This window comes from Cnephaeus nilssonii (genome assembly GCF_951640355.1).
Source record: "Cnephaeus nilssonii genome assembly, chromosome: 3".
NCBI classification, from domain to species: domain Eukaryota; kingdom Metazoa; phylum Chordata; class Mammalia; order Chiroptera; family Vespertilionidae; genus Cnephaeus; species Cnephaeus nilssonii.
The window spans coordinates 59220154-59246274 of record NC_137074.1 but is presented as its reverse complement, the minus strand read 5'-3'; the positions used below and the strand labels follow the sequence as shown (position 1 = coordinate 59246274).

The window sequence follows — 26121 nt, the reverse complement described above, 5'->3', positions numbered from 1 at the left end:
CAAATTATGAGCAAAAACATGGAGGAAGCTTTCCCTTTTTATATCTCTCTAGCCCTTTATCTCCCAAATAAGCGTTTTTCGGTCCCCTTTGCAAATTCTTAAAGAGCCCCATGGGCTGGGGCCTTGAGACCACAACTAAAGGCCTGGCCTGGCACCAGCACTGATAACTCTGTCTGGGAATGGTTTATGGCCTCTCTAAAATGGGAGTAGTATGTTGGGTAAACAGGTCTTGCAGGACCAGATTATTAAAGGGGCAATGGCTATACCAGTGATGGGCAACCTTTTGAGCTTGGTGTGTCAAACTTCGCCAAAAAACTGAGCATAACTCGGGTAGTGTGTCACTTTGAGGAAAAAACTAACTCCAAGACTCTAGTCACAAATGTTTCATCCTTGGCATGTGGCTGCGTGTCATCAGAAATGGCTGACATGCGTGTCATAGGTTCGCCATCACTGGGCTAGACTATAGGCCAGTGATGGCAAACCTATGACACGCGTGTCAGCACTGACACGCGTAGCCATTTTTGACACTCGGTCGCTGAGGCGGCCGCATGCTGAGGATGAAACATTTGCTGCTCCTGAGGATGAAACATTTGCGACTAGAGTCTTTGAGTTAGTTTTTTCCTCAAAGTGACACACTACCTGAGTTATGCTCAGTTTTTTGGCGAAGTTTGACACACCAAGCTCAAAAGGTTGCCCATCACTGCTATAGGCTAACAAGAATGTGCATTAGGTTAATAGCACAAATTCAGATTGCTAGCGCCCCACCCCCCAAATGTCTCATTTTCCCCATCACAGGAACAACTGTTACATGGACGTAAGTGGACTTAACCTCTTTGGAGTTTTGAAACACCCTAGTTTGCGTATTGGACTGATCTCACCCTGTTAACTAGCCGGAAATCCTTCATTTGCATGAAAAAATTACATTTTGTGGTTTTTGCCTTAATAAACCCTGCCTTTCTTTGATCACTGTGGCGTAGTTTGGGTTGCTCCTTGGACAGGCTGTGGGAACTGCACCAGTTGTTAGATGGGCGGGGTCAGACCGCACCTGGGTTTAGCAACCTCCATACTGGAGTCTGGCTAGGAAAGAATTCAGAGCCAAGACTCCATATCTATAATAAGAAAAGTGTAATATGCTAATTAGACCCAACAGCTGAACCACCTTCCGGACGTCCTCCTGGAGTAGCTGGGGCTGCGAGGGCTGAGGCAAGCCGCTGCGGTTGTGAGGGCCGAGTCCCTTGCACGAATTTCGAGCATCAGGCCTCTAGTTTACTTAGAAAATCACAGAGGTGGGAGAAGTAATTCGTAGAAGAGATGGGCTTAGGAAACAAGTTACAGAGGTAGAGGAAAGGAGCTTGGGAGTGAGGAAGGTGATGGTAATGCCGGGGGAGGGAAAGGGGAGATGGGAGGAGGAAGGGAGAGCAAGCTGGGTCCTCTGTCCTAAGGGTGGAGATTTTAGGGGCGATCCCAAGGGATGATCTCAATAGAATATTCAGCAATTTTCCAGGTGTGCCTGAAAGGGCAGAGCAGGACAGCACAAAATGTTCTGTACCCTCCATCCTGTGTAACTATGTATACGACTCCTTTTTCTTAGAAAACCGCGAGAATGTAACAGTTGCATAAACCTGCCAATAGGAATGTAGAGAAGTAGACTCAGTCCAAATTAGGCAAGCTGCACAGTACCCCCCCCCCCCCCCCCCCCGCCCCCGTAACCAGACCCCTGACCCTGCTCCCTGACCAATTAACGGGGCCACGAACGTTCCCCCCCCCCCTCCCCGCCCACTGCTTTGGACCCCCTTTTTAAGCCTTTGTTCTCCCAAGGCTCCTCCCTCTCCCCACCTTGCCGCTGTGCCGTTGTGTGTGTGCGCGTGCGCATGTGGGACTGAGCTCAAGCTAGCTTGAATACAGACTCTTTGCTTTTGCATCAGACTCGTCTGGTTCCCTGGTGGTTTTTCTTGGGGACCCCAAATTCTGGGCATAACAGTGCCCTCTCAGAGTCTAGGTCTCCACTGATTGATTGGTTGGTGCCTGGGCAGGGGGTCATTATTCAATGCAGCTGGTCCTGAGGTCCGCCATGGGGGCCTGCAGTCTGGTTTTGTTGCTTTTCTAGGCCTGGAGCTGAAATACAACTGAGGCCTAGAGCTTATCTCTAGGAAGGGAAGGTTAGGGGGTCCAAACTGCAGGACCATTGATTTGCTAGGGGAGGAAAGGTCACCCTGGGGGTGAGGTCCCACCCTCCAATAGTCGGTCGCCAGGCCCCTGGGGCTTTCTGCTCTGGTGACCTCTGTACCTGGCCCATAGTCCTTGCTCTGCTACTGTGTCTAACTGCCTGCCACAAATTTTTTTTTTCTTCCAGATAGGTAGAGAGAGTTGTATAAAACGATAACAATCACATTTCGGAAACAATTTTAAATTTAATTTTACTTGAATTTCACAAAAGAGAAAGACATGTCGATGGAATTGCTGAATTCATATAAATATTTCCTCTAGACAAGAGGCACTTCCCCTAAAATATCCCTTTGTTAACGAAAAAAACCATTGAAACCTGTAAAGAATTTTAGTGAGTTTATTTGAGCCAAACTGTCGACATATGCCGGGAAGCAGAACCTCAATGAGTTGAGATTATGCTCCGAAGAATGGTGGGTTACATCTGTATTTATGCATTGCCATCAAAGGAGGGACATAGGTGGGCTACATGAAATTCATTGGATAAAGTCAAATGGTGGGAAACCCCTGGGATTGGACAAAAAGTAAAATGATGGACACATACTTAGGTGGGTACAGGAACAGTTAACATGATAATGAAGGAATTTGAGGCATCTGTCCTGGCGCCTACCACATTTGGTTGTGCCCCAGGGGCTCCAGCAAAAGAAGGAAGTTACAAGTTACCCAGACATCTCACAGATATGTTATCTTAGAGGCAAAAAGGCAAATGGGCTCAGTAAAGAAGATCCAAGTTGATCTTTGTCAGGGAAGATAGCAGCCTAGGAATGACTGCCCACCATAACCTGTTTGTAGTTAAATATTTAATTTTCAAACCATCCTTTGTGGTTATTCCAGGTCTCTGAGTTTGCAAGACTGCCACGCAGGCCTCCCCTGAGCTTGTCAGGTTAGCATGTGGCTCCTTTCGTCCACACCTTCAAGACTAAAAAAAACAACAACTGTGAGAACATTAAAGGTTGAAGTCATTATTATTCTCTTCAAGGACATATTCTCATTTTTTGTGTGACTTCCTGCTGTGAAAGATGAGTTCTTTGGCCCAGCCACACTGGCATGAACACGCAGTCCTGAAACTATTGAAGCCCTTCTGTCCCCGTGGGTAAATATCAGCCGCTGCTCTACCCCGGGCTCGCCCTCTCTCCGGGCGGGCGGCCCCACCCTATCACCAGGACCCACCCCAACCCCCCTCTCCTATAGGGGAAAGGGGACTCCGGTCCGGTCTACCAATTTTATATCATATCAATTTTATATAATTGATGGAAACCGAGGACCTTAGGTATGGCTTTGTTTGCAGAAAATATTCAGTGTGAAAACCACTTGAAAACCCCTGCTCACGGTCAGCCCTCGGGCCCTTGCTAGTTTGCTGTCTGGAATTTCCGAGAATGGACCTGCCGCCGATTTTTGTCTCCTTTTGCTCTTACAAATGCTCTGTTCTTCTAGCCTGAATCTCTCCTTAATATACATATAGGTTGATTCTAAATTTAAAAATAAAACTGGCACATTCACTTATTTAGACAAAAGTACGCTTAGCATTTGTTTGCTTTTATTTACTAGCAGGATGAAAAAATAATCTTCAGCTGCCAAATAAATGACAGGAGTTAAAATTAATCCTAGCAACCGCCCTAGGGAGTACTAGTCTCGTCCGCTTTCATGGGTGAGGGGCCCGGGAAGGTGAAAAAGGCCCTTTTTCTAAGTGTTTGGCTACACAGCCGGCGGGAAGAGGCCTCGGCCCGGGCCCACGTGAGTCACCGACCGGAAGCCGGGGCCCAGGTCGCAGCCCAGAGGCTCCCGGCCGAGTGGCGGGTGACGCAGGCCCTGTGGTCCCCGCCGGGCGCGGCGGGCGCTGCGGGGCCAGGAGACGGCTTCCGGGGCCCGGAGACGCGCGGGAGCAGAAGGCACCCCCCGCGGCTGGCTTCTCGGGCGCGGTCCCCAGCCCCGAACGCGGCTCCGCCCCAGGCGCGCCAAGCCCGGCTCCGCGGCCGCCCCGTGCCACCCGCCCGGACCCTGAACTCGCCGCGCCCCGCCCCGCCCCAGTCTCGCGCCCCACTCCTCGGCCTTTAGGTACCCGCCCGGCTGTCCTCCCCTGTCTCCCGCCTCCTTCCACGGCCGCCCCTCTCCCTCCCCCTTCCCCTGCCTCCCCTCTCCTGCCCCCTCCCCTTTTGTCCCTCTCCCGCCCCCTTCCACGGCCGCCCCTCTCCCACCCCCTCCCCCTGCGCGCCCCTCTTCCTCCCCCTTCCCCTGCCTCCCCTCTCCCGCCCTTTCCCCTTTTGTCCCTCTCCCGCCCCCTCCCCCTGCGCGTCCCCCTCCCGCCCCCTCCCCCTACGCGCCCCTCCCCCTCCCCCTTCCCCTTGCGCCCCTCTCCCGCCCCCTCCCCCTGGCGCCCCTCTCCCGCCCCCTCCCCCTGGCGCCCCTCTCCCGCCCCCTAACCCTGGCGCCCCTCTCCCGCCCCCTCCCCCTGGCGCCCCTCTCCAGGCGGTGACCAGGTCCCACCAGCTCTCCCTCCCCGCTCCTGCCTTCCCTTCGTCGGCCTTGTCCCGGGTGCTCGGTCACCCCACCTCCCCAGGGACCTGGTACACCCGGGGCACAGCGTTTCGAGGTCGCCCTCCTCCCCCATCCCGTCTGGGACGGGCGTGTCCCCCGCCCCTGCAAAAAGAAGTCGAGGTCTGTCGGGAAACAGCTGAGCAACCTTAGTTTCGAATTTATAGCCGGGGGGAGAATTGTAAATGCTCCGAGGAGGGTAAGGGAAGAGCGCGGCCTGAGAGCGGAAGGCTAGGGCAGTTCCATGTGAAAGTTAAAAGGATTTTCCAACGGAAAGAGATGGTCATTGGGCCCCCCCGCTCCCCCCCCGCCCCCCTCCGCGTGTAAGTCACAAAACACATATTCGGTGGAGCCAGAAGGAATTACAGGAAGGAAGCTGAGGACAGTGGGAGAGCGGGTACAGAGGGACTAACAGCTGGTCCTGTGAAGCCGCCAGCACAGGACTGGAGCCCAGGGGGCATCTGTGGCCTCCTTCCTGCCCGCCTCTCTAATTACTGGTGTAAGTTGGGAGAATCCAGGCCCAGGGTGGATGGCTTGCCCACAATCACACAGCTGATTCTTGGCAGACTCAGGTCTAGTGGCCCGCAACTCCAGTTTCTAGGCATCATTTATAATAATAAAGCATGTAAATGACGTTTTACAAATATCCTTTGTGAGCTAAGAAATTCGGCATGCTCAGGATTGATATGCTCAGTCTTCATTTACTCTTCCCCAGGTGCTGGCCAGCCTGCGTTCCCAGGCCAGCAGCAGTGCAGCTCGGGAAGGACTCTTGGAAGCCCCAGTACTTGAACTATAAACCCTGAGTCAACAGGGTTTAGGTAAGTGGGAGGGAGGATGGGCATCTTGGCTGTGGAAAGAGCTTGAGCTGAGGAGGTGCTAGTCTATCAGGTGTTTTGCTGGCCTATGCAGTGGAGGGGATGGGTCCAGTAAAGGCTTTGAACTTCAGTCCTAGAACTTGAGTGTTGAGGCAACAGGATACAGTGGAGAACTGGAAACGCACCTGTAGGAGAACCAGCACTTGACCAGGATTAGATTCGTGGAGGTTATCTTAACTGAGCTCCTAGGACTCTAGAAGGTAATCATTTAGAAGAAAAACAAAATTTAAATATTGCTATTGAAAGGAAGGTTGTGAGAAGAAAGTATTCTAGTTCAGTAAGAGAAAAATCTTTTCCCTGGTTGTATCTATAATAATAAAAGCCTAAGTGACCATCGCAACCAAACAGACGACCGAACAGGCTGTTGGGGGGGCGGGGGGGGGGGGGGCGAACAGGCCAGTGTGGAGGGGGGTAGTGAGGAGCAACCAGGCTGGCGGGGGTGGGGGGGGGTGGGGGGGGGGTGGGGGGGGTGAGGGGGACAGTTGGGGGCGACCAGGCCAACAGGGGGGAGCGGCAGTAAGGGGCGACCAGGCTGGTGGTGGTGGGGGGAGCAGATGGGGGCGACTAGGCTGGCAGTGAGGCAGTTAGGGGCGATCAGGCAGGCAGGCAGGTGAGCAGTTAGGAGCCAGTGGTCCTGGATTGTGAGAGGGATGTCTGACTGCCATTTTAGGCCCGATCCCCAGGATAGGGCAGTTGGACATCCCCCGAGGGGTCCCGGATTGGAGAGGCTGCAGGCTGGGCTGAGGGGGACCCCCCCTACCCCCATGCACATTTGTGCACCAGGCCTCTAGTATGAATAATACAAACAGTGCTTATGATGTGCTAAGCACTGGTCTAAGTGCTTAACAAAAAATGTATTTATTTACTCCTCAGAACAAACCCAGGCAATTGTTACTATTTTTATCACCATTTTAGAGATGTAGAGGCTGAGGCACAAAGAGATTGCCCAGTAAGTAGGTCTGTGCTGGGGTGAGTTGCCTGGAATCAGCAGATTGGGGTCCCAGTGCCTCCACTCGCTGGTTGTGTTAATTTACCTTCTCTGAGCCCCAGTTGTTTTTTTTTTTTTTCCTGTCTTAAAAAAAAAATTAATCCTCATCAGAGGACATTTTTCCATTGAGTTTTAGAGAAAGTGGAAGGGAGGGAGAGAGACGGAGAGAAAGAAACATCCATGTGAGAGAGATACCTCGACTGGTTTTCTCCTGCATGAGCCTGATTGGGGCTGGGGATCAAACCTGCAACCAAGGTATATGCCCTTGACGATAATCGAAACCGAGACCCTTCTAACCACTGAGCCAAACAGCTAGGGCAATCCCCAGTTTTCTTATCTGTGAAATGCGTACTGTAATCTTGCCTAAAAATGAGACAGCGAATGTGCAGGTGCCTTGTGAACTGTGCATTGTAATGGGAAGTATTGTTTAACCCTTTGCACTCGCTTGCTTTTTTCTCGATTCCTTTATTCTACTCGGGATTTAATTTTTTAAATACCCCAGATTTTACAAAGCACGGCAGTAGAATAAAAAACTGGAGTTTCTTTTCATACAAACTTATTTATTTGGATTTTTTAATATTTAAAATTATTGATACATTCAAAGAGTAATTTTAATCTCGACATCCGAGTGCAAAAGGTTACGTAAAGGAGGAAAGCACTTCCAAGGCCAAGTCCCCACTAAAAAGAAAATGATAAGCTTGGCTTGCCTTGCAGAATGTAATGGGCTTGACACTCCCAGAGAGGCAAAGATGGAGTGGCAGTTAAAATCATGGACTTAGCTCTGTGACCCAAGACAAGTCACTTAGCATTTCTGAAACGGAATTATCTCTTAACCCTCATTTAACTCATCCATAAGATGGGCCTAATAATATATTCCTCACAGAGCAGTTGTGAGTATTAAATGAGGTGCACTTAATACTGTGCCTATAAGTAGTGAATGCTCAATAAAATGTAGATAAATGTGTTATTTTTTATGATTTTTTTCTTTCTCCTTGTCCTCTGTGGTTCTTAATTTCCCCCTGCAGACAGCCTCACCATGTGTGGGGGACTGATTGAGAGGTATGTGGCTGCCATGGTGCTGAGTGCAGCAGGAGATGCCTTGGGGTACTTCAACGGGAAGTGGGAGTTCCTCAGGAGTGGGGAGAAGATTCACCAGCAGCTGGCCCAGCTTGGTGGCCTGGACGCCATAGACGTGCAGAGGTGGAGAGTCAGCGATGACACCGTGATGCACCTGGCCACGGCCGACGCTCTTGTGGAAGCTGGAAAAATCTCAGACTTGGGTCGACTGTATCCCCTTCTTGCTAAGCATTACCAAGACTGCATGGAAGACATGGATGGCCGGGCACCAGGTGAGGGCAGCCAGTGGGGGTCCTGGGCAAGTGGAGAATAAAACAGGCCCAAGGAAGTCATTACAATGTTGACACTGAAATTTACATATCAAGGAGACAGTAGTTTTTATAATTGTGATAAAAAATAGGCACCACCTAAATGTCCCATAATTTATTTATGGCGATACATTTGCAGCCACTTAAAATTATACAGATAAATATTTTCTGATATGGAAGGATCCATTCTAATAAAAGAGCAATATGCAAATCGACCGTACCTCCGCTACAACCACAAGCCATGCCCACCAGCCAATCAGGAGTGAGTATGCAAATTAACCCAACCAAGGTGGCTGTGGCCACGGAGTGAGCAGGAGGCTTGGGTTTCCCCGGCAATGGAGGCAGCCAAGCTTTCCACCTGCTCTGGTCGGCCCTAGACTCCACTCAAGGTTACAAAGTTTCAATTATAGAAGATAAATAAATCCCAACAAAAATGGCTGCAGCCACGGAGCAAGCAGGAGGCTTGGCTCCACTCAAGGCTACAAATTTTTAATTATAGAAGATAAATAAATCCCAGATACCAGGGCCTCCGCTTGGGTTGCCCGGGGGACGTGGCCGGCCTGCAAACCACCACAGGCCCCTCTCCCAGGTTGCCCCACGCCCCAAGGGAACCCCCACCCTGATCCGGGACACCCTTCAGGGCAAACCAGCTGGCCCCCACCCGTGCACCAGGCCTCTATCCTATCTAATAAAAGAGTAATATGCAAATTGACCATCACTCCAACACACAAGATGGCTGCCCCCATGTGGACACAAGATGGCTGCGACAAGATGGCCAGCAGGGGAGGGCAGTTAGGAGGGACCAGGTCTCCAAGGGAGGGCAGTTATGGGCGATCAGGCCAGCAGGGGAGGGCAGTTGGGAGGGACCAGGCCTGCAAGGGAGGGCAGTTAGGGGCGATCAAGCCTGTAGGGGAGGGCAGTTAGGGGTGACCAGGCCTGTAGGGGAGGGCAGTTAGGGGCAAACAGGCTGTCAGGGGAGCAGTTAGGCATCAATCAGGCTGGCAGGGGAGTGGTTAGGGGGTGATCAGGCTGTCAGGCAGAAGTGATTAGGGGCAATGAGGAAGGCAGGCAGGCAAGCAGTTGGGAGCCAGCAGTCCTGGATTGTGAGAGGGATGTCTGACTGCCTGTTTAGGCCTGATCCTACCAATCCTACCGGGATCAGGCCTAAACGGGCAGTCGGATGCACATCCCTCGAGGGGTCCCAGATTGGAGAGGGTGCAGGCTGGGCTGAGGGACACACACCCCCGTGCACTAATTTCGTGCACCAGACCTTTAGTATTATATATTAAGTGAAAGATACATAGGTTACAAAACCAGATGTATCTTATAAACCCACTGGTAATAAAGGATACATGTATATTTCTTGGGAGAAGTCTGGAAGAACACACACAAAGATATTCATAATTGTATCTGTGTAATGGGAGTATTTATAGTTTCTTATTTTCTTTTTGCTTATTAGTATTTTCTAAGTTTTCTGTAATGAACAAGTATAAAGGAAACATTTTTTTTTTTCTTTTTAAAGAAAATGGAAAGTGTCTTGCAGAGACTCCTTTTCTGTTTCAGGTTTGCTCACAAGTGTTCTTGCCCGCTTGGGAAATTGTTACAGTCACTTGGGTCACCAGGTGGTTTGAATCACCTTTCCCTAGCCCAGTGATGGCGAACCTATGACACGCGTGTCAGCACTGACATGCGTAGCCATTTCTGATGACACGCGGCTGCTGAGGCGGCCGCATGCTGAGGATGAAACATTTGCGAAATAATGTTTTTTCCTCAAAGTGACACACTACCCGAGTTATGCTCAGTTTTTTGGCGAAGTTTGACACACCAAGCTCAAAAGGTTGCCCATCACTGCCCTAGCCCATCTGACCTACCCCTCTTCCTGTATTAGTCAGCTTGAGCTGCCATCACAAAATGCCACAGGCTGGTGGCTTAACGAACCTTTCTTTATTTTCTTACTGTTTCAGAGGCTCAAAGTCTGAGATCAAGGTGTCAGCAAATTTGGTTTCTTCTGAGACTGTTCTCTTTGGCTTGCAGACGACTTCCTTATATCCGTGTCCTCCCTTTCACGGTGCACATCCCCGGTGTCTCTGTGCGTGTCCCGATTTCTTCTTATACTCATCACATTGCATTAGGGCCCACTCTGATGTTCTCATTTCAACTTCATCACCTCTTTAAAGGTCCAGTCTCTTAATACAGCCACATCCTGAGGTACTAGGGATTAGGGCTTCAACATACGAATTTTAGGGGACACAATTCAGCTCATGAGCTGATGAAAAGTGCCTCCTGATGAAAATGCTCCCCGTCCCACACACATACCCAGGGTCTCTGGTGACCCCAAGAATTGGCATTCGAAGCCAGCCTCTTCATTCTTTCTCTACATCTGATGTCTCATCAGATTGACAAGTGGAAAGTTTTCTTTGTCCACTTATGCCTTCCATGACCTTGTTGTGAATAACCATAAGGGAACAGTAATACCACACCCCACCCCGCCGTATATAACTGCCACTGCTTCTTCATGTGTGCGTTCCCAGTTCCCAGTAGGATAGGGTGATAAGACAAGCCTGATTACACTGCTCCCACGTCGTGGGGGAAAACCAAGGGCACATTGTGGCTCGGAACCCATTGCTCCGTCTCTGAGCCTCGTGCTCTTCACCCGAACTGTCCTCTTCCTGACATTTGGGAATTCCAATGGTTAGGATCTCCTCGGGTTCTTTGAGGGCTTGGGCTTGGAGAAAAAGGTTTCGATGGGGCCGCTAATGAGCTGGTTACATGGTTTTGAGCAAGTTTCTTAAGCTCTGAGCCTTAGCTTATTCATTTAAAAAAGAGAATAATATGTTATACTTACCTTTTTGAGTTATTGTGATGTCTCAGTAATAACTGGCAAAGATCCCAAGGCTCTCTACGTGAATCTGCTTCTTTTATTATTAATCTTATCATGCTAAGGGTTATATATAAGGTAAGGCACCATGTTGGCTTGGAGTTGGAGGGCGATCGTCATAATTGTTTTGTTTTGTTTTCAGTTTCCAATGAGAGACTTGAAACCAGAGCTTGGCCTTTCCTCCTGCGGGAGCCTTTGCTTTGGTTACACTGACCCTATGCCCTCCCCGACTCTTCCCCAGGGGGTGCCTCCGTGCAGAACGCCATGCTGTTGGAGCCGGACAAAGACAACGGCTGGAGGATTCCCTTTAACAACCACGAGGGAGGCTGTGGGGCTGCTATGCGAGCCATGTGCATCGGTCTCAGGTTCCCTCACCCCAGCCAGCTGGACACACTGATCCAGGTGAGCATCGAGAGCGGCCGAATGACCCACCACCACCCCACCGGCTACCTGGGCGCCCTTGTGTCTGCTCTTTTTACAGCCTATGCTGTGAATGGCAAGCCTCCCTGGCAATGGGGGAAAGGACTGATGGAGGTGCTACCAGAAGCTAAAAAGTACATTGTCCAAGCAGGCTACTTTGTGGAGAAGAATCTTGAGCACTGGTAAGTTTATAGGTGCATACTCTTGCTGGGAAATCATTGCATCTGTGTGCACACGTGCGTGCCTGTGTGTGCCTAGAGTTTTTAGATCATAGCAACTGTCATGGTTCTCACCGTCCAGTTTTGCCATCTACTGCATCCAGCCCCCTCCCTGCCCACCTGGACCTCAAGTCCTAGCAGTGGTTGCCACCGGGTGGCCCAGTGAAGACCTCGATGAGTAGTGCAGCTGCAGTGCTTCCCTCGTGTATAGGGATCCTGTTCTTTCTATAGTCTTTGTGGCTATCTAGACTGAGATGAACTTTCCCGTCCTTCTCCTGGAACTTGTTTCTCAGTGTTGACTTGACACATAGTAATTTGAAATCCTTGTCTAAGATGCCCGAGAAATAGGTGGTTGTTTTTTTTTCTCCACTAGCTAATTAGTAGGTGGTAAAGCCACATTTCCCCCTTTTTCTGAGTTTACTTCACATTGCCTTTCTTAGAATAAAAAGGTCCAGAGGCTTCCTGCTGAAATCACCCATGATCATGATATTACAAAGTTCCCTTTTGAAAAAACAACACACAACTCTGTAAGAAGATGATGTGTTCATTAGTTTGACTGTAGTAATCATTTCACCATGTATATGTATATCAAATCATTATGTTGTACACCTAAAATATATATAATTTTTATTAGAAAATAAAATAAAATGTATAAGGATAGACTAAATAAATAAAGTGTGCCCCCTGAAAGGTGACATTTGACATTATTCTCAACAAAAACAACAACACACAAATCTTTAATTCTCACCTTTAACTCGCTATGTGCCTTTCTAATTTAGGAATAGGCATCAGTGCCTTATTTATATCAATCCTTAGCAAAACTTTATTGAATGGCTCTTACTTAGAGTTCATTTTAAATTTTTAATGTCATTTATGATATTATTACAAGAAATTGAAGTCATCTTGGAGTTTTTTCCTGTTCACACATCCATCTGGTACCTTTCCTTATGGTTATCAACTTTTCAATTGACTGTAGATTGTTTTCCTCCCTACAGGTCCTACTTCCAAGACCAGTGGGAAAGGTACCTAAAACTTAGAGGGATTTTGGATGGCAAATCAGCCCCTACCTTCCCCAAGCCTTACGGTGTGAAGGAGAGGGATCAATTCTACACCTCTGTGAGCTACTCTGGCTGGGGCGGCAGCAGTGGACACGATGCCCCCATGATTGCCTACGATGCCATCCTGGCTGCAGGAGACTCCTGGAAGGAGCTTGCCCACCGAGCCTTTTTCCACGGTGGAGATAGTGATTCTACGGCTGCCATTGCTGGCTGCTGGTGGGGAGTTATGCATGGTTTTAAAGGAGTGAGTCCCTCCAACTATGAGAAACTAGAATACAGAAACCGGCTGGAAGAAGTAGCTAGGGCTTTATATTCTCTTGGGTCAAAGGAAGATACTGTAATTGCCCTTTAGGGAGAGAGGATGTTCATTTCTGGTGGTTTCTTCTCTTGTGTAGTCCCCTTTCTGCTCAGTTTCTTTTCACTTTTTCCAAAGTCAAGAGTCTTAACCTTGTACGTCTTCAGGGAATTTTGAGGTAACAAGTCCCTGGGGCCCCTGAAATTCAGTCTTCCCAGGCTCATTCTGTTCTCCCGGAATCTGTCTGTCTTCCTCCCCTGAAGAGTCTTTAACTCGGGTGATGGGGTCAGCATCTCCCAAGCTAGAAATTTCATAGCCTCCTATTTGCATCTTCATTTTCATCAGCTAATCTTTCATTAAATTTTTTCTGTTGTTTCAGGTTGAGTTACCCCAAAAGTGGACTCTGAGACAAGGACTTGAGTACAGATAGTTTATGTGAGAGGTGACACCAGGGAGCACTGGTAGGACCATGGGGAAGCGAGACAGGGAAGGGAGGGGAGGCCGTACAAGGTGCAGTAATGAGCAGTTACCACTGTCAGCAGCTGGGACTCGGTCCATGTGGGTCCTTTTGTAAGGCATTCCTCATGGCTGTCCCCCCTGAGAGATAAGCACACCTGGAGTATTGATCCACTGACTTCCATCTGACATCGGTGGTCCTCACTGCTAAGCCCCTGGTGCTTCTCGGCCTGCCTCTTGTGCGAGGCAAACATTAATGCCTTCAAGTAAAGACTCAGATGCTTGCAGTGGCAGGCTGTAAGGTGCATGGGAACAGCCAGCAGTGTACACAGCTGATTCTGCTAGAAATGATTCTATCTCCTAAATATCCTTTAAATGTCACCTCTTTTACCTTTTTTTAAAAAAATACATATTTTACTGATTTTTCACAGAGAGGAAGGGAGATGGAGAGAGAGTTAGAAACATCGATGAGAGAGAAACATCGATCAGCTGCCTCCTGCACACTCCCCACTGGGTATGTGCCCGCAACCAAGGTACATGCCCTTGACCGGAATCGAACCTGGGACCCTTCAGTCCGCAGACCGACGCTCTATCCACTGAGCCAAACCGGTTAGGGCTCTTTTACCTTTTTGCAGCAAGTATTTTTCACTTGGATTTCTGCAACCCAAGCTACTCACGTCCTGGGCATGGCACTTAACGTGTTATTAGCTTGTTGTTGCTTATTTACTTGTCTTTATTCTCCTCTGTGCAGAACCTAGCACACAGAAAATACGTAATCAGTCTACATTACATGAATGTGGTCAGCCTCCTATCTCCAATCTTGCCGTCTTTGTTGCCCTCCAGAGTTATCTTTACAAATAACAAATTGGTCATGCTGCACTGCTAATGATGTCCAATGAATACATCACCCCTCTCTTCATTTCCTGATAAGTTTGTACTCATCCTTCAAACCCAGCTCAGGTAGGCCCTCTAGATGAAACCTGCTCTGATTAATCAGGCACAATCCCTGCTGGTTTTTACAGCCAGAAGTTGTAGGGACTTCTCTTCCTGACACTGGAATCCTGGCCTGGGGGGCCTCGTGTGGGGCCGGGACTTGTCATTCCTCAGGGGAAACTTTGTAGCTGAAATCCCTCCCAAGTTTTTATTTTATTTTTTTAAATATATTTCTTTATTGATTTCAGAGAGGAAGGGAGAAGGAGAGAGAGATAGAAACATCAATGATGAGAGAGAATCATTGATGGGCTGCCTCCTGCACACCCCCCACTGGGGATCAAGCCCAAAACCCAGGCATGTGCCCTTGGCTGTAATCGAACCTGGGTCCCTTCAGTCCACAGGCTGATGCTCTATCCACTGAGCCAAGCCGGCTAGGGCTCCCTCCCAAGTTTTGTTGTTGTCAATCCTCACATGAGGATATTTTTTCCATTGCTTTTCAGAGAAAGTGGAAGGGTGGGAGGGAGGGAGGAAGAGAGAGAGTGAGAGAGAAACATTGATCGGAGAGAAACACATCAACTGGTTGCCTCCCTCACGTGCCCTGACCAGAGGCATGGCGGGGAGTGAACTTGCAAACCAGGTATGTGTTCCTGACCAGGAATCAAATACAAGACCCTTTGTAGTGTGGGCTAATGCTCCAACCATGAGCACACCTGCCAGGGCTTTCCTGATTTTTATCTGCCACACGTGGGTGTGTGATCAACCTGTTCCGAGTCTCTACCCCTCCTACCAATCTTGACGTGGCTTCTTCTTTAATTCTTTACTTGTAAGACTTTCATTCAGCTCTGTTTCAGTTGTTTCTGAATGATGGTTTTTCTGAGTTTAGTTGTAATTTTGATGTGGTTGTGGGAGGACGCAAGTACAGCATTCACCTACGCCAACATCTGGACAGGAAGGCCCTTTCTGAGTTTTGTCCTACCAGTGGTTAGTAGAGCCTGCATTTGCCAGGCGGAGCACTAGAATTCTCTTCGCACTGACCAAACAACAGACCCGAGATGCTTAAATCGTACAATATAGAAAAGGGCAGAAGAGTGTATTTAACAAGTGGAATATGAGGCATGGCCTGTTTTGTAATTGGTTTGGCGAATGGTCTGAATAAGAAGCAAACATGAAATGATTTTATTTTTCTCCAACTCGAGCCTCATGCATACTCTTTTGAAGCTGCTTTTCCTGTCCCTCAGCATCATCTTTGGCAGATCACACAGTTTTTTTGGTCTTAGGGTCGGGTGGCGAGTATTAAAAACCCAATCCAGTCCATCCCAGTCCAGTTTTTTTTTTTTTAAAATTTCAGCTTTATTGAGGTATAATTGATATACAAAAATTATAAGATATTTAAAGTGTGCGTTGTGGTGATTTGATAAATTTGTACATTGTAAAAGGATTTCCTTCATCTAATTAATTAACACCCCATCAACTCACATATTAATCTTTTGTGTGTGTGTATGAGAACATTTAAGTTCTAATCTTAATAAATTTCAATTATACAATACAATGTTATCAATTATAATCACCATGTTTTAAGTCAGATCCTTATTTATCTTACAGCTGAAAGTTTGTACTCTTTTGCCAACTCTTCCTATTTTTCCCAACCTCCAGCCCCTGACAACCACTTTTCTACTCTCTTTCTATGAATTTGACTTAAATAAAAAAAATTCCAAATATAAACGATACAATATAGTATTTGTCTTTCTTGTCTGGCTTATTCCCTTAGTATAATGCCCTCAAGGACCATCCATGTTGTGGAAAAAAAGATATATATATATATATATATATATATATATATATATATATATATATATTATATGCCAATATGAATTAAGTTTCATATATATATGAATGTGTTGGGGAGCACAAGAGACTTGGTTGGAAAGTTGTAAGGAGGACATTCTGATAAAGGGGAAGTGTGTGGAAGGCCACCTGCCCTATTTATCGGAATTCTGGCTTAGGGGAGACTTAGGGGAGTGTCGAAGGTGGCACCCCTAATTATCCCTTGACCTTTCCAAACAAGTCTGTGCACCTGCAGACTCCCAGGGGTTTACTGGAATCCTATGCTTAATCCCCGGATGCCTTTGCCAAGAGGACAATTCAAACACATGTGTCCTCCCAAGATTACTCACTCTACTGGTTGTATCTAAAGATAAAAATTCCAATAAAAGCCTAACGAAGCAAGCAATTGGGGCTGCCTGGCTTCTTTAGCCAGGCCGTCCCTTAGCCCTCTCCCCCACAGTGAATTGTGTTGGAGTAATCTGTTCATCCGTTGTTCAGGGGCTGCTGGTCAGCCCTGGCAAGGTGGTGCCCTGTGTGAGGAGCCCCGGCATGAACAAATAAAGTGTGAGATTATTTTATTTACTAGAGGCCGGGTGCATGAAATTTGTGCACAGGGGAGGGGTGGGGGGTGTCCCTCAGCCCAGCCTGCACCCTCTCCAATCTGGGACCCCTTAAGGGATGTTTAACTGCCTGTTTAGGCCTGATCACAATCCAGGACTGCTGGCTCCCAACCACTCGCCTGCCTGCCAGCCTGATCACCCCTTAACCACTTCCCTGCCAGCCTAATCAATGCCTTACTGCTCCCCTGCCGGCCTGATTGCCCCTAACTGCCCTCTCCTGCTGGACTGGTCATCCCTAACTGCCCTCCCTGCTGGCCTGGTCGCCCCTAACTGTTCTCCCCTGCAGGCCTGATCACCCCCAACTGCCCTCCCCTGCTGGCCAGTTCACTCCTAACTGTCCTCCCCTGCAGGCCGGTCGTCTCCAACTGCCCTCCCCTGCAGGTCTTGTCCCTCCCAACTGTCCTCCCCTGAAGGCCTGGTCCCCCCGCAACTGCCCTCCCCTGCAGGCCTGGTCGCCCCAACTGCCTGCCCTCCCTTGCAGGCCTGGTTCCCCCCAACTGCCTTCCCCTGCAGGCCTGGTCCCCCCCCCCCCAACTGTCCTCCCCTGCAGGCCTGGTCCCCTCCAACTGTCCTCCCCTGCAGGCCTGGTCGCCCCCAACTGCCCTCCCCTGCAGGCCTGGTTCCCCGCAACTGTCCTCCCCTGTAGGCCTTGTCCCCCACCAACTGCCCTCCTCTGCTGGCCTGATTGCCCCCAACTTCCCTCCCTTGAAGGCCTGGGTCCCTCCAACTGCCCTCCCTGCAGGCCCGATTACCCACAACTGCCCTCCCCTGCCAGCCATCTTGTGGTGGCCATCTTGTGTCCACATGGAGGCAGCCATCTTGTGTGTTGGAGTGATGGTCAATTTGCATATTACATCTTTATTATATAGGATTTATCCATCTGTTGAAAACACTTAGGTTGTTTGCACATCTTGGCTATGCTGCATAATGTTGCAGTGAACACAGGAGTGCAGATACCCCTTCAAGATCCTGTTTTCATTTCCTTTGGAGATACCCAGAAGTGGGAATCCCAGTGCAGTTTAATCAATTCTAAGACTTCCATGTCATGCTCTTTTTTCTCCCCACCAAGGTCAGTCCTGGGCCCAAGAGACTCAGAGGAGAAATGGGGACCTGGATGCCTCTTTCATTTCTCCCCTCCCTCTTCTGGGGCTTCTTGCTCTCCTCCATGTTGTCCTAAGACTGGCCTCATGGGTAGACCACTGGTTTGAAAGGCTCAAAAGGGCTCAAACCATCTGTCTTCTGAGGGGTCCACTCAACATGAGGGAAACTCATCCCTCCTGGTCACAGCTGCCCGGCCTGCCACTGTCTTTACATTCCCCGCATCCTGCTCACATAGGCCCTGTGGACAGATCAGGTTGCCCAGGGGACAGCTATCTTGGAAATGGATGCCACTATCACCTTCATGAGGTTACCGGTCTCAGCTATAAACCCAGATGTTGTGAGAGGTAAGGAAGATTCCCCACTCCTGTACCCCCACCCCACGCCCCGCATCCCCTCAGAACTATGACTCATGAATTTATGTGCAGAAGGGAGGTCTGACCACAGAGCAGTTCTGCTACCTCCTAATAAGTCTTACAGGAATTTGTTTTTCAAATCCTTCCATTCTTTTTTAGAACATGGGGGAGGGAGAGTAGGAGGGTGGGGGCTTAGTATTTGTTGTTTTATGGTATTAGACTTTAGCCACAATTGGAGACAATAGGGAAAGACTTTAGAAAACCTAGTATATTTGCTCTGCAGATCCTCACTCTTCATCACAGGCACACTTCAAAACAAATTTAGACTTTCAGACTCCATTTTCTCAAGCCTCAAAACTTTTTCCTCAAACTCAACTGGTGACCCTGCTTCCTATTTCTCTGAGGGGAAAAAAGGAGCAGTCAGCAGAGAGCAATTGCACACTCCCGTCACCACCTCTGCCCATCCACCTGCATCTGGGTCCATGGTCTCTGGCTTCTCTCCTCACTGTGAATGTTGGTGTATGAGTGTGTATGGGGTGCAGAGGGGGCAGGGGAGGGAGGGAGGGAGAAAGAGAGAGATGGTGAGAGGATAAGAATGAACAGGGGAAAGAGATAAGAAACGTAATTATAAGCACAATTTTACGGAAATCAATAAAAATGATCTGACACAGTATAAATTTGTCATGCTTACCAAGTTAATATACATAAACTGCTATGTGATGGTGCTTCATTTGCTTGCTTTGTTACCTAGGATTGCTAGATGTTGTTTAGCAGTCTTGGCAATATGTATCTTTTTAAGATCTGCAAAATTAACGTTGGCCTCATCCATCCACCCTTCTCCAAGCTTCTTCAACCACCACATTCTCCATTTATTTTTCTTTATCTCTCCAGGGCAAGTAAATGTGCCCCCCCTTTTTTTTACAGCCACAGAGCTCCTGGGAGTGTGGGGAAAAGAATGGAAACTCTGATTTCACAGCCATCCAGCCCACTGGGTTAGCTCCTTGAGGCATGGCTGCTGGAGTCTGGTTCCGGATCCAGAGGTCATCCAGACACGGCATGGGGGATAGCTTTGCCATCATTTTTTCATCTTTGGGGTTGGTAGTGGGGAAAGTGACATGTAGGGAGTAGGTGAGACTCTCTCCATTTGGAGAAGGAAAAAGAAGAGGAGGAAGAAAGAGTTGCCGTATGTCTGGTAGTTCACCACAGCCCATTAACAGAAGAAGAAATTAGGCTTAGAGAAGTCTCCATTTATCCAAAGTCACACGGCTGGATGAGATGGAGCAGGACTGTTTGTGTCCAAAGGCTTTTTTCTTTGCACACCCTTCACTACAATGTAATTATTAGCTATAATTAGATTTTATTTTTCTATAATTCAAAGCCAGGAGTGAGATGGTGACAGCAGCAGCCTGTGCCCTCTCTTCACCTTCCCACAACTAGGAGGTAAAGTCAAGAGGAAAGCTAGTTATGGGCTTGAGACCCAAATTTGGGACAAGGGTAGGGACTGAGCAGAGCTGAGACCAGGTAAAACTGACATGGAGCATCTTCACTCTCCTCTCTTCTCTCCTCAAAGAGCCTCCTTTCCTCGGCCACCAAGGAGACCCCACCCAATGCCTGGGTCATGATGTGGATTTCTCTCGGGGCTTGGTTACACTTGCCTCACTTAAGATTCCTCCTCCACGTTGATGGGCATTGGTATCATCATGTGTACGAGTTGGGTGGTCTAAGGCCAGTGTCCTCCTCAGGGTCTCTGGGCTTGGAGCCCATGCACTTTCAACTATAACATCCAAAGAGCTTGAATCTGAAATGGGGTTGTCTGGAGAATGGGGGACAGAATCAAAGGAAGAAAGAACCCTTAGGTTTCTCCTAATCTATAGAGCTGCAAATAGAGGTTTATACTTTAAATAGAGGGCCATGCTTCAAACTAGTGTTTCTGTCATTTTGGATGGTATATGGACAACCATCCCCCATTATCAATGCCAGTGGGTGGAAGTTATATAAATAAAAACTTGAAATACATATTAGCACAGGTGGTAAGTGGGTATGGCAGGAGTGGGGAAGGTAGAACCTGAATGAATGAAATTGGAAAACATGATCTTGAGCACACAAATGAATCTCCAGCAGGATGATCTCCATTGGAGACCACTCAAGGGTAGGCAATATTTGGGAGTGAGATGGGATTTCTGGTGTTGTTATTCCACACCAGCCTGGAATTCAAGAGATCGATGTACCATGCCTTCCCTGCGCAAATATTTCTTGAGCAACAGCTATGTGACTGACCTTGTGGTAGGCACTGGGGATATCGCAAGAAGAAAATCATACCAGAATTTTGCCCTGACATTCTCCTTGGGGACGACAGACCATACACCCTGACTGTAAATTGGTGTTCTCTCAATGTCTCCTGGTAGAAAGGTCTCTATCCTCAATTTCTAAAATATGTCAACCTACTTCCTGTGTTAACGAACTAAATGGGTTTGTTTGCCTACATGCATCAAAGTCCAATCAAATTCGAACAGGTGTTTGCAGCGAAGAAAAGAACGGTTTAATTAAGGAAATGGCACCAGACCCTTCCTTATTTGACTTGTTGTGAGGTAATCTCTTTCTGGTAATTTTCTTTTCTTTCTTTTTTTTTTTTGAGATAATCTCTGATCATATTTTATTTTATTATTTTTAATAAATCTTTATTATTCAGATTTTTACAGGTGTTCCTCTTTCCCCCTCCATAGCTCCTCTCCACCTGACTCCCCCCCATGCCCTTACCCCCTGCCACTGTCCTCATCCATAGATGTAAGATTTTTGTCCAATCTCTTCCCGCACCTCTCATGCCCCCTTCCCCCTGAGAATTGTCAGTCCACTCCCTTTCTATGCCCCTGATTCTATTATATTCACCAGTTTATTCTGTTCATCAGATTTTTTATTCACTTGATTTTTAGATTCATTTGTTGATAGATATGTATTTGTTGTCACTTTGTTGTTCATAATTTTTATCTTTACCTTTTTCTTCTTCTTCCTCTTCTTAAAAAATACCCTTCAGCATTTCATATAATACTGGTTTGGCAGTGATGAACTCCTTTAGCTTTTCTTGTCTGTGAAGCTGACCTTCAGTTCTGAATGATAGTTTTGCTGGGTAGAGTAATCTTGGTTGTAGGTTCTTGCTATTCATCACTTTGAATATTTCTTGCCACTCCCTTCTGGCCTGCATAGTTTCTGTTGAGAAATCAGCTGACAGTCGTATGGGTACTCCCTTGTAGGTAACTAACTGTTTTTCTCTTGCTGCTTTCAAGATTCTCTCTTTGTCTTTTGCCCTTGGCATTTTAATTATGATGTGTCTTGGTGTGGTCCTCTTTGGATTCCTCTTGTTTGGGGTTCTGTGCACTTCCCAGACTTGTAAGTCTATTTCTTTCACCAGGTGGGGGAAGTTTTCTGTCATTATTTCTTCAAATAGGTTTTCAGTATCTTGCTCTCTCTCTTCTTCTGGCACTCCCATAATTCAGATGTTGGTACGCTTGAAGTTGCCCCAAAGGCTCCTTATACTATCTTCATATTTTTTATTCTTTTTTCTTTTTGTTTTTCTGGTTGGGTGTTTTTTGCTTCCTCATATTTCATATCTTTGGTTTGATTCTTGGGGTCATCTAGTCTACTATTGGATTTCTGTGTATTATTCTTTATTTCAGACAGTGTATGCTTAATTTCTGACTGGTCCTTTTCCATTTTTTTGGCATTCTCATTAAGGTCCTTGAAGGTCTCATTAAGTTTCTCAGAGGTCTCACTAAGTTTCTCGGCGGTTTCTAGAAGATTCTTATAACCGTGGTTTTGAACTCTATATCCAGTAGTTTGCTTTCCTCCATTTCTTTCATTCGTGACGTGTTTCTTTGTCTCCGCATTTTGGCTGCTTCCCTGTGTTGATGGAGTGGCTTTGTGTGGTAGGTGACCTATAGGGCCCAGTGGCTCAGCTGCCCCAATCACCTGAGGTGGACACTCTTGGTGCACCTCTTTGTAGGCTGGGTGCACAGTCTTGTTGTAGTTAAGCCTTGATTGCTGTTGGTACACTGGGAGGAATTGACCTCCAGGCCAATTGGCTATGAGGATCAGCTGTGTCTATAATGGAAGAACTGCTGTGCAGGAGACACCCTTATGGGGCAGGACTTGCTTCAGTGGGGCTTTGGTGCTCACTGAGTCTGCCTCTTGAGTGTGTCGTTTATGGATGTGAAGAGTTAAAATCTGGTGTTGTCTCACACTGACCACTAGGTACACCGGCTCCTGGATCTTCAAGGAGTTGCAAGTCAGTTACTGTCTGAGGCCACCCAGCAGGAACTACAGCGAGATATACAGATTTCTCCTCTTTGTTTGGGGTTTGGAAGTTTTGGAGCTATCTGACCCAGCTGCAATTTGTTAGGTTAAGCTGCGAAAGGGAAGGCCATTCATATGCAAAAGCTGCTGCGCACAGCTCTGGTGGGTTTGTAAATTGGACAGGGCAGGGTCTCAGGGAATCATTAGGGCATGGCAACCAGCGATGGCTGCCAGTCAGCCTTCTCTGCATCTCTGCGTTTCCATGTCCCCGATCCCGTGCCCCAGCACAGTAAACAATGATTCCTGCGTGCACCTCTGCGAGAAAGCCACCCTCTCTTTCCGACCTGATGCCAGACAGTCCAGTTTCTCCCCGTAGTAGTCTGGGTCCCCAGAGTCTCGCCGGAAACTGGAGTTCAGAGCAGTTGGGAGCTTGTGTCTCCCTCCCACTTGAAAAAGACAGCTGCATCCTCAGTTGCCAGCCCTCTCTGTGCACGCCTCAATACCTCTGCTTTTCTGGGGCTCTGCACGTCCTACACAGTCTTAATGCGCCTTTTTCTTTCCTTCTAGTTGTAGAACTTCCACTCATCCGGCTTTCCCATGATTCTGGGTGATAGTCATTTTGTCTTTTAGTTGTAGTTTTGGTGTGGTTGTGAGAGGCAGCACATACAGGTGTATATCTTATGCCGCCATCTTGTTTTTGTTTTTTCTTTCTGGTAATTTTCTTTCCTCCCCCCTCTCCTTCACAGGTGTCAGGCCTGCATCACAGTCTAAAAGCTCTCCCTGCTTTCTTCACTTCCCTTATTCTCTGCAAGTATTATCCCCAGTAATTCTTGTGCCCATCTAGTCCCATCTTGGCATCTGCTGCTCTGAGGACCTGAACTTATGCACCTGACTTGGTCTCTGACATCAGAACAGCCTTCAGTTGGGCCCTATTTATTGCCATGCTCCTTCTTGGGGGCAGCATCCTTCATCAGTAGGATCATAAGCAATGGGAGAAGCAAAGGCTAGACTCTCCCAAGTCATTTTATCCTTGTCTTCTGCAGGCCTGGCCCATCCACGTTGGCATGGTAGCAATGCCTCTTCAGGGAATGTTCTGTCTGGTGCAGTGGTTCAGAGCACAGTTCACTCACTTTCCCAGAAAGTTTGATACTGGCCTTGCTGGTGGGTTCTCTGCCTCATAGCAATGTGTTATAATTTAAGGATCTGGGCAAGTACCCTGCCCTTCCTCTTCCCCCGAAACACCTAGAACCAGCTCTCTGTGGTTTCTGCCTCTCCTTTGGGTGGAAGAGGCCACAGGGTACACTGGAAATGCCCTGGTTCCAGGCTAGCTCTGCCACTCTAGCAACAGGGTCGTTAGAAGGTCATTTTCTTTCTCTATTATTCAGTTGCTTTATTTGCAAATCAAGAAGTTGAAAAAAAAAAAAAGTTGAACATCTCTTCCTAGAGACTGAATTTTATTTCTAACCCCAAGACTCCCCGAAAGGCTAGTACTCTCCAGAGGCAAACTTTGTCTTCTTCCATTCTGCCCATTAAACACACACTAAACATGCATTATTAGCTTAGCTCTGTGGCAGACACTGGAGATTCAAACATCTAAAAGAGGTCTTTGCCCTCATGTTGCTCAGAGTCTTCCTAGGGAGACTAACATGTCCACAGATAATTCCAGAACAATGAAGATTTTGTAATCACCAAGAGATGAAAGACTTCTGCTTTGGCTTTTACTAACATTTTGTAATGGGAAGTGGGAGAGGTGCAGGAAATAGTTTTCTGATGACGTTTGGCTCAGAGAGGAAGGACAATGTGTTTCAATGTCCCCCACTTTAAAAAAAGAAAAGAAAAAAAAAGTGTTTATTTTCATTGAGAAGAAGAAACCAAAAAACGGTGGAGGTTGAACAATTAGGGAGAGTTTATTTTTTCTTTTACAGGTCATGAGGCTAGTTAACGATTAACAAGACCCACGTGGGTGTTTGGTGTTCAAAACTGTGAGTGGCTGGGTTATGTGATGTCTTTGGCATTGGGGTCAGCTTTACCCCAGCTCCGAGCGTGAGCTCAGCCATGCGCCCAGGCCTCCGGGGGAGATGCTTCTTCTGGTTGTGGGGGCTCTTTTTGTGGTTCAGCGTTGGAAGTGCAGGTAAATCGGGGACTCAGGCGTTGGGTGGGATGACTCAACCCATTACGTTATGTGTCGCTAATCCTTGGAAGGCCCCCTAAAAGTCCTCTCTCCTGAGATGAATTTACAAGAAGGAAAAAATGGCCTATAATTATAAGGGGAATGTAATCTTTCTCAAGTCAAAAGATTCAACTTCCCTAGTTGTTCTACTCATTTTTCTAAAAACCTCACTACTCATTTTCACCTTGCATAAGTCAAGGTGACTATAAGAAAATAAAATTTAATTAATTCCAAAATGTGATTCTTTTTAACCCGCTAAATATTCACTGTTCCAAGATATAAATTTTCCAAACTAATGATTCTGTCACTGAGCTTGTTAGACATCCTTTTTAATATTGCTGCCCCGACTCAAATCCAGGCTTATCACCCCTCTGAGTAATAACTAGCCCCTGCCAACTGTGGTGCCCGCTAAGACAACTTCTCGCAGATGCCATTTGCATCCTCCCTTTCCAGTTAAAAACCCCACCCACCTCGGGCTTACGATAAGCAAATCGAAACCCTACTGTTGAGATCCTCTGATGGTGAAGATCCTTGCCTGCCCCCAGCAGTGGCCCCACCCTTAGAAAGCTCCCCTCCCCCTGGGCCCAACAGCAGACTGCTTTTATTCTTCTTATTTTTTGTTGTTAATCTTCATCCAAGGATATTTTCCCCATTGATTTTTAGAGAGAGTGGAAGGGAGGGGAGAGACAGAGAAAGAGAAACATCAATGTGAGAGAGACTTACTGACTGGTTGCCTCGAGAAAGCACCCGGACCAGGGCTGGGGATCAAGCCTGTAACCCAGGTACGTGACCTTGACTGGAATCAAACCCAAGTCCCTTCAGTCCTCGGGCCAACGCTCTAACCACTGAACACCCAGCTAGGGCTCCACAGACATTTAATCCTCATTCCCCAGTTTTAGAGAATGGCATTCCCTCTGCCTGGAGTTTTGTTCATTTCAGCTCTTCACAACTTCCAAGAGGGCTTTCATGATTCCTATCTCCCTTGCAATACTTCATTCCTCTACTCAGCCCTCCTTCTCTGCTCCAAAGTTCAGCTTGCAGGAGTATATTTACTATCTGCATTAATGATTTGTTTTTAAAAGGTGCTGCCTAGCTTCATGTGTCATTTGTGTGTGTGTGCGTGTGTGCGTGTGTGTGTGTGTGTGTGTGTAAAATGACCTCTCTCTCTCTCTCTGTATATATATATATATATATATATATATATATATATATATATATATATGTGTGTGTGTGTGTGTGTATGTATGTATATACACACACACTAGTATATATGTATTTGTGTGTGTGTGTGTGTGTGTGTGAGAGAGAGAGAGAGAGAGAGAGAGAGAATCCTTCCATATCAATATACGGAGCTATTTTGTTTTTTTCAAATGGCTGTTTATACACTATATTCTAGATCTGAAAGGATTTATATTGTACACATTGTTGATAGACATGAAATAAATTGCCCTGTAAAGAAGTTATAACTATTTATTAGTATGTGAACAAACCATTTCCCCACATCC

The 26121-nt window shown here is 47.4% G+C and overlaps 2 protein-coding genes across 5 annotated transcripts in view; both read left to right on the top strand.

The window, feature by feature from the left end:
- Positions 1–3965: 3965 nt before the first annotated feature.
- ADPRH (ADP-ribosylarginine hydrolase) lies at positions 3966–15969 on the top strand. Of its 3 annotated transcripts, none has more exons than XM_079766951.1 (5): positions 3966–4278; positions 5471–5573; positions 7644–7967; positions 11123–11483; positions 12515–15969. In XM_079766951.1, exons 3-5 carry the CDS (start codon positions 7655–7657, stop codon positions 12927–12929), a joined length of 1089 nt encoding a protein of 362 aa, XP_079623077.1. In that variant the 5' UTR covers positions 3966–4278; positions 5471–5573; positions 7644–7654; the 3' UTR covers positions 12930–15969. The 3 variants fall into 3 exon arrangements, with proteins under 3 accessions (XP_079623077.1, XP_079623079.1, XP_079623078.1); XM_079766953.1 differs by lacking the exon at positions 3966–4278 and adding an exon at positions 4656–4878; XM_079766952.1 differs by lacking the exon at positions 3966–4278 and adding an exon at positions 4945–5254.
- Positions 15970–24366: 8397 nt separating this feature from the next.
- The window catches only part of PLA1A (phospholipase A1 member A), a 44564-nt gene continuing 42809 nt past the window's right edge, over positions 24367–26121 (top strand). The window contains exon 1 of one of the 2 annotated variants that reach the window (XM_079766252.1): positions 24367–24577. In XM_079766252.1, the coding sequence (XP_079622378.1) occupies positions 24502–24577 (76 nt within the window). In that variant the 5' untranslated portion in view covers positions 24367–24501. The remainder of the gene's footprint in view (positions 24578–26121) is intronic. The other variant, XM_079766251.1, reaches the window with a different exon arrangement.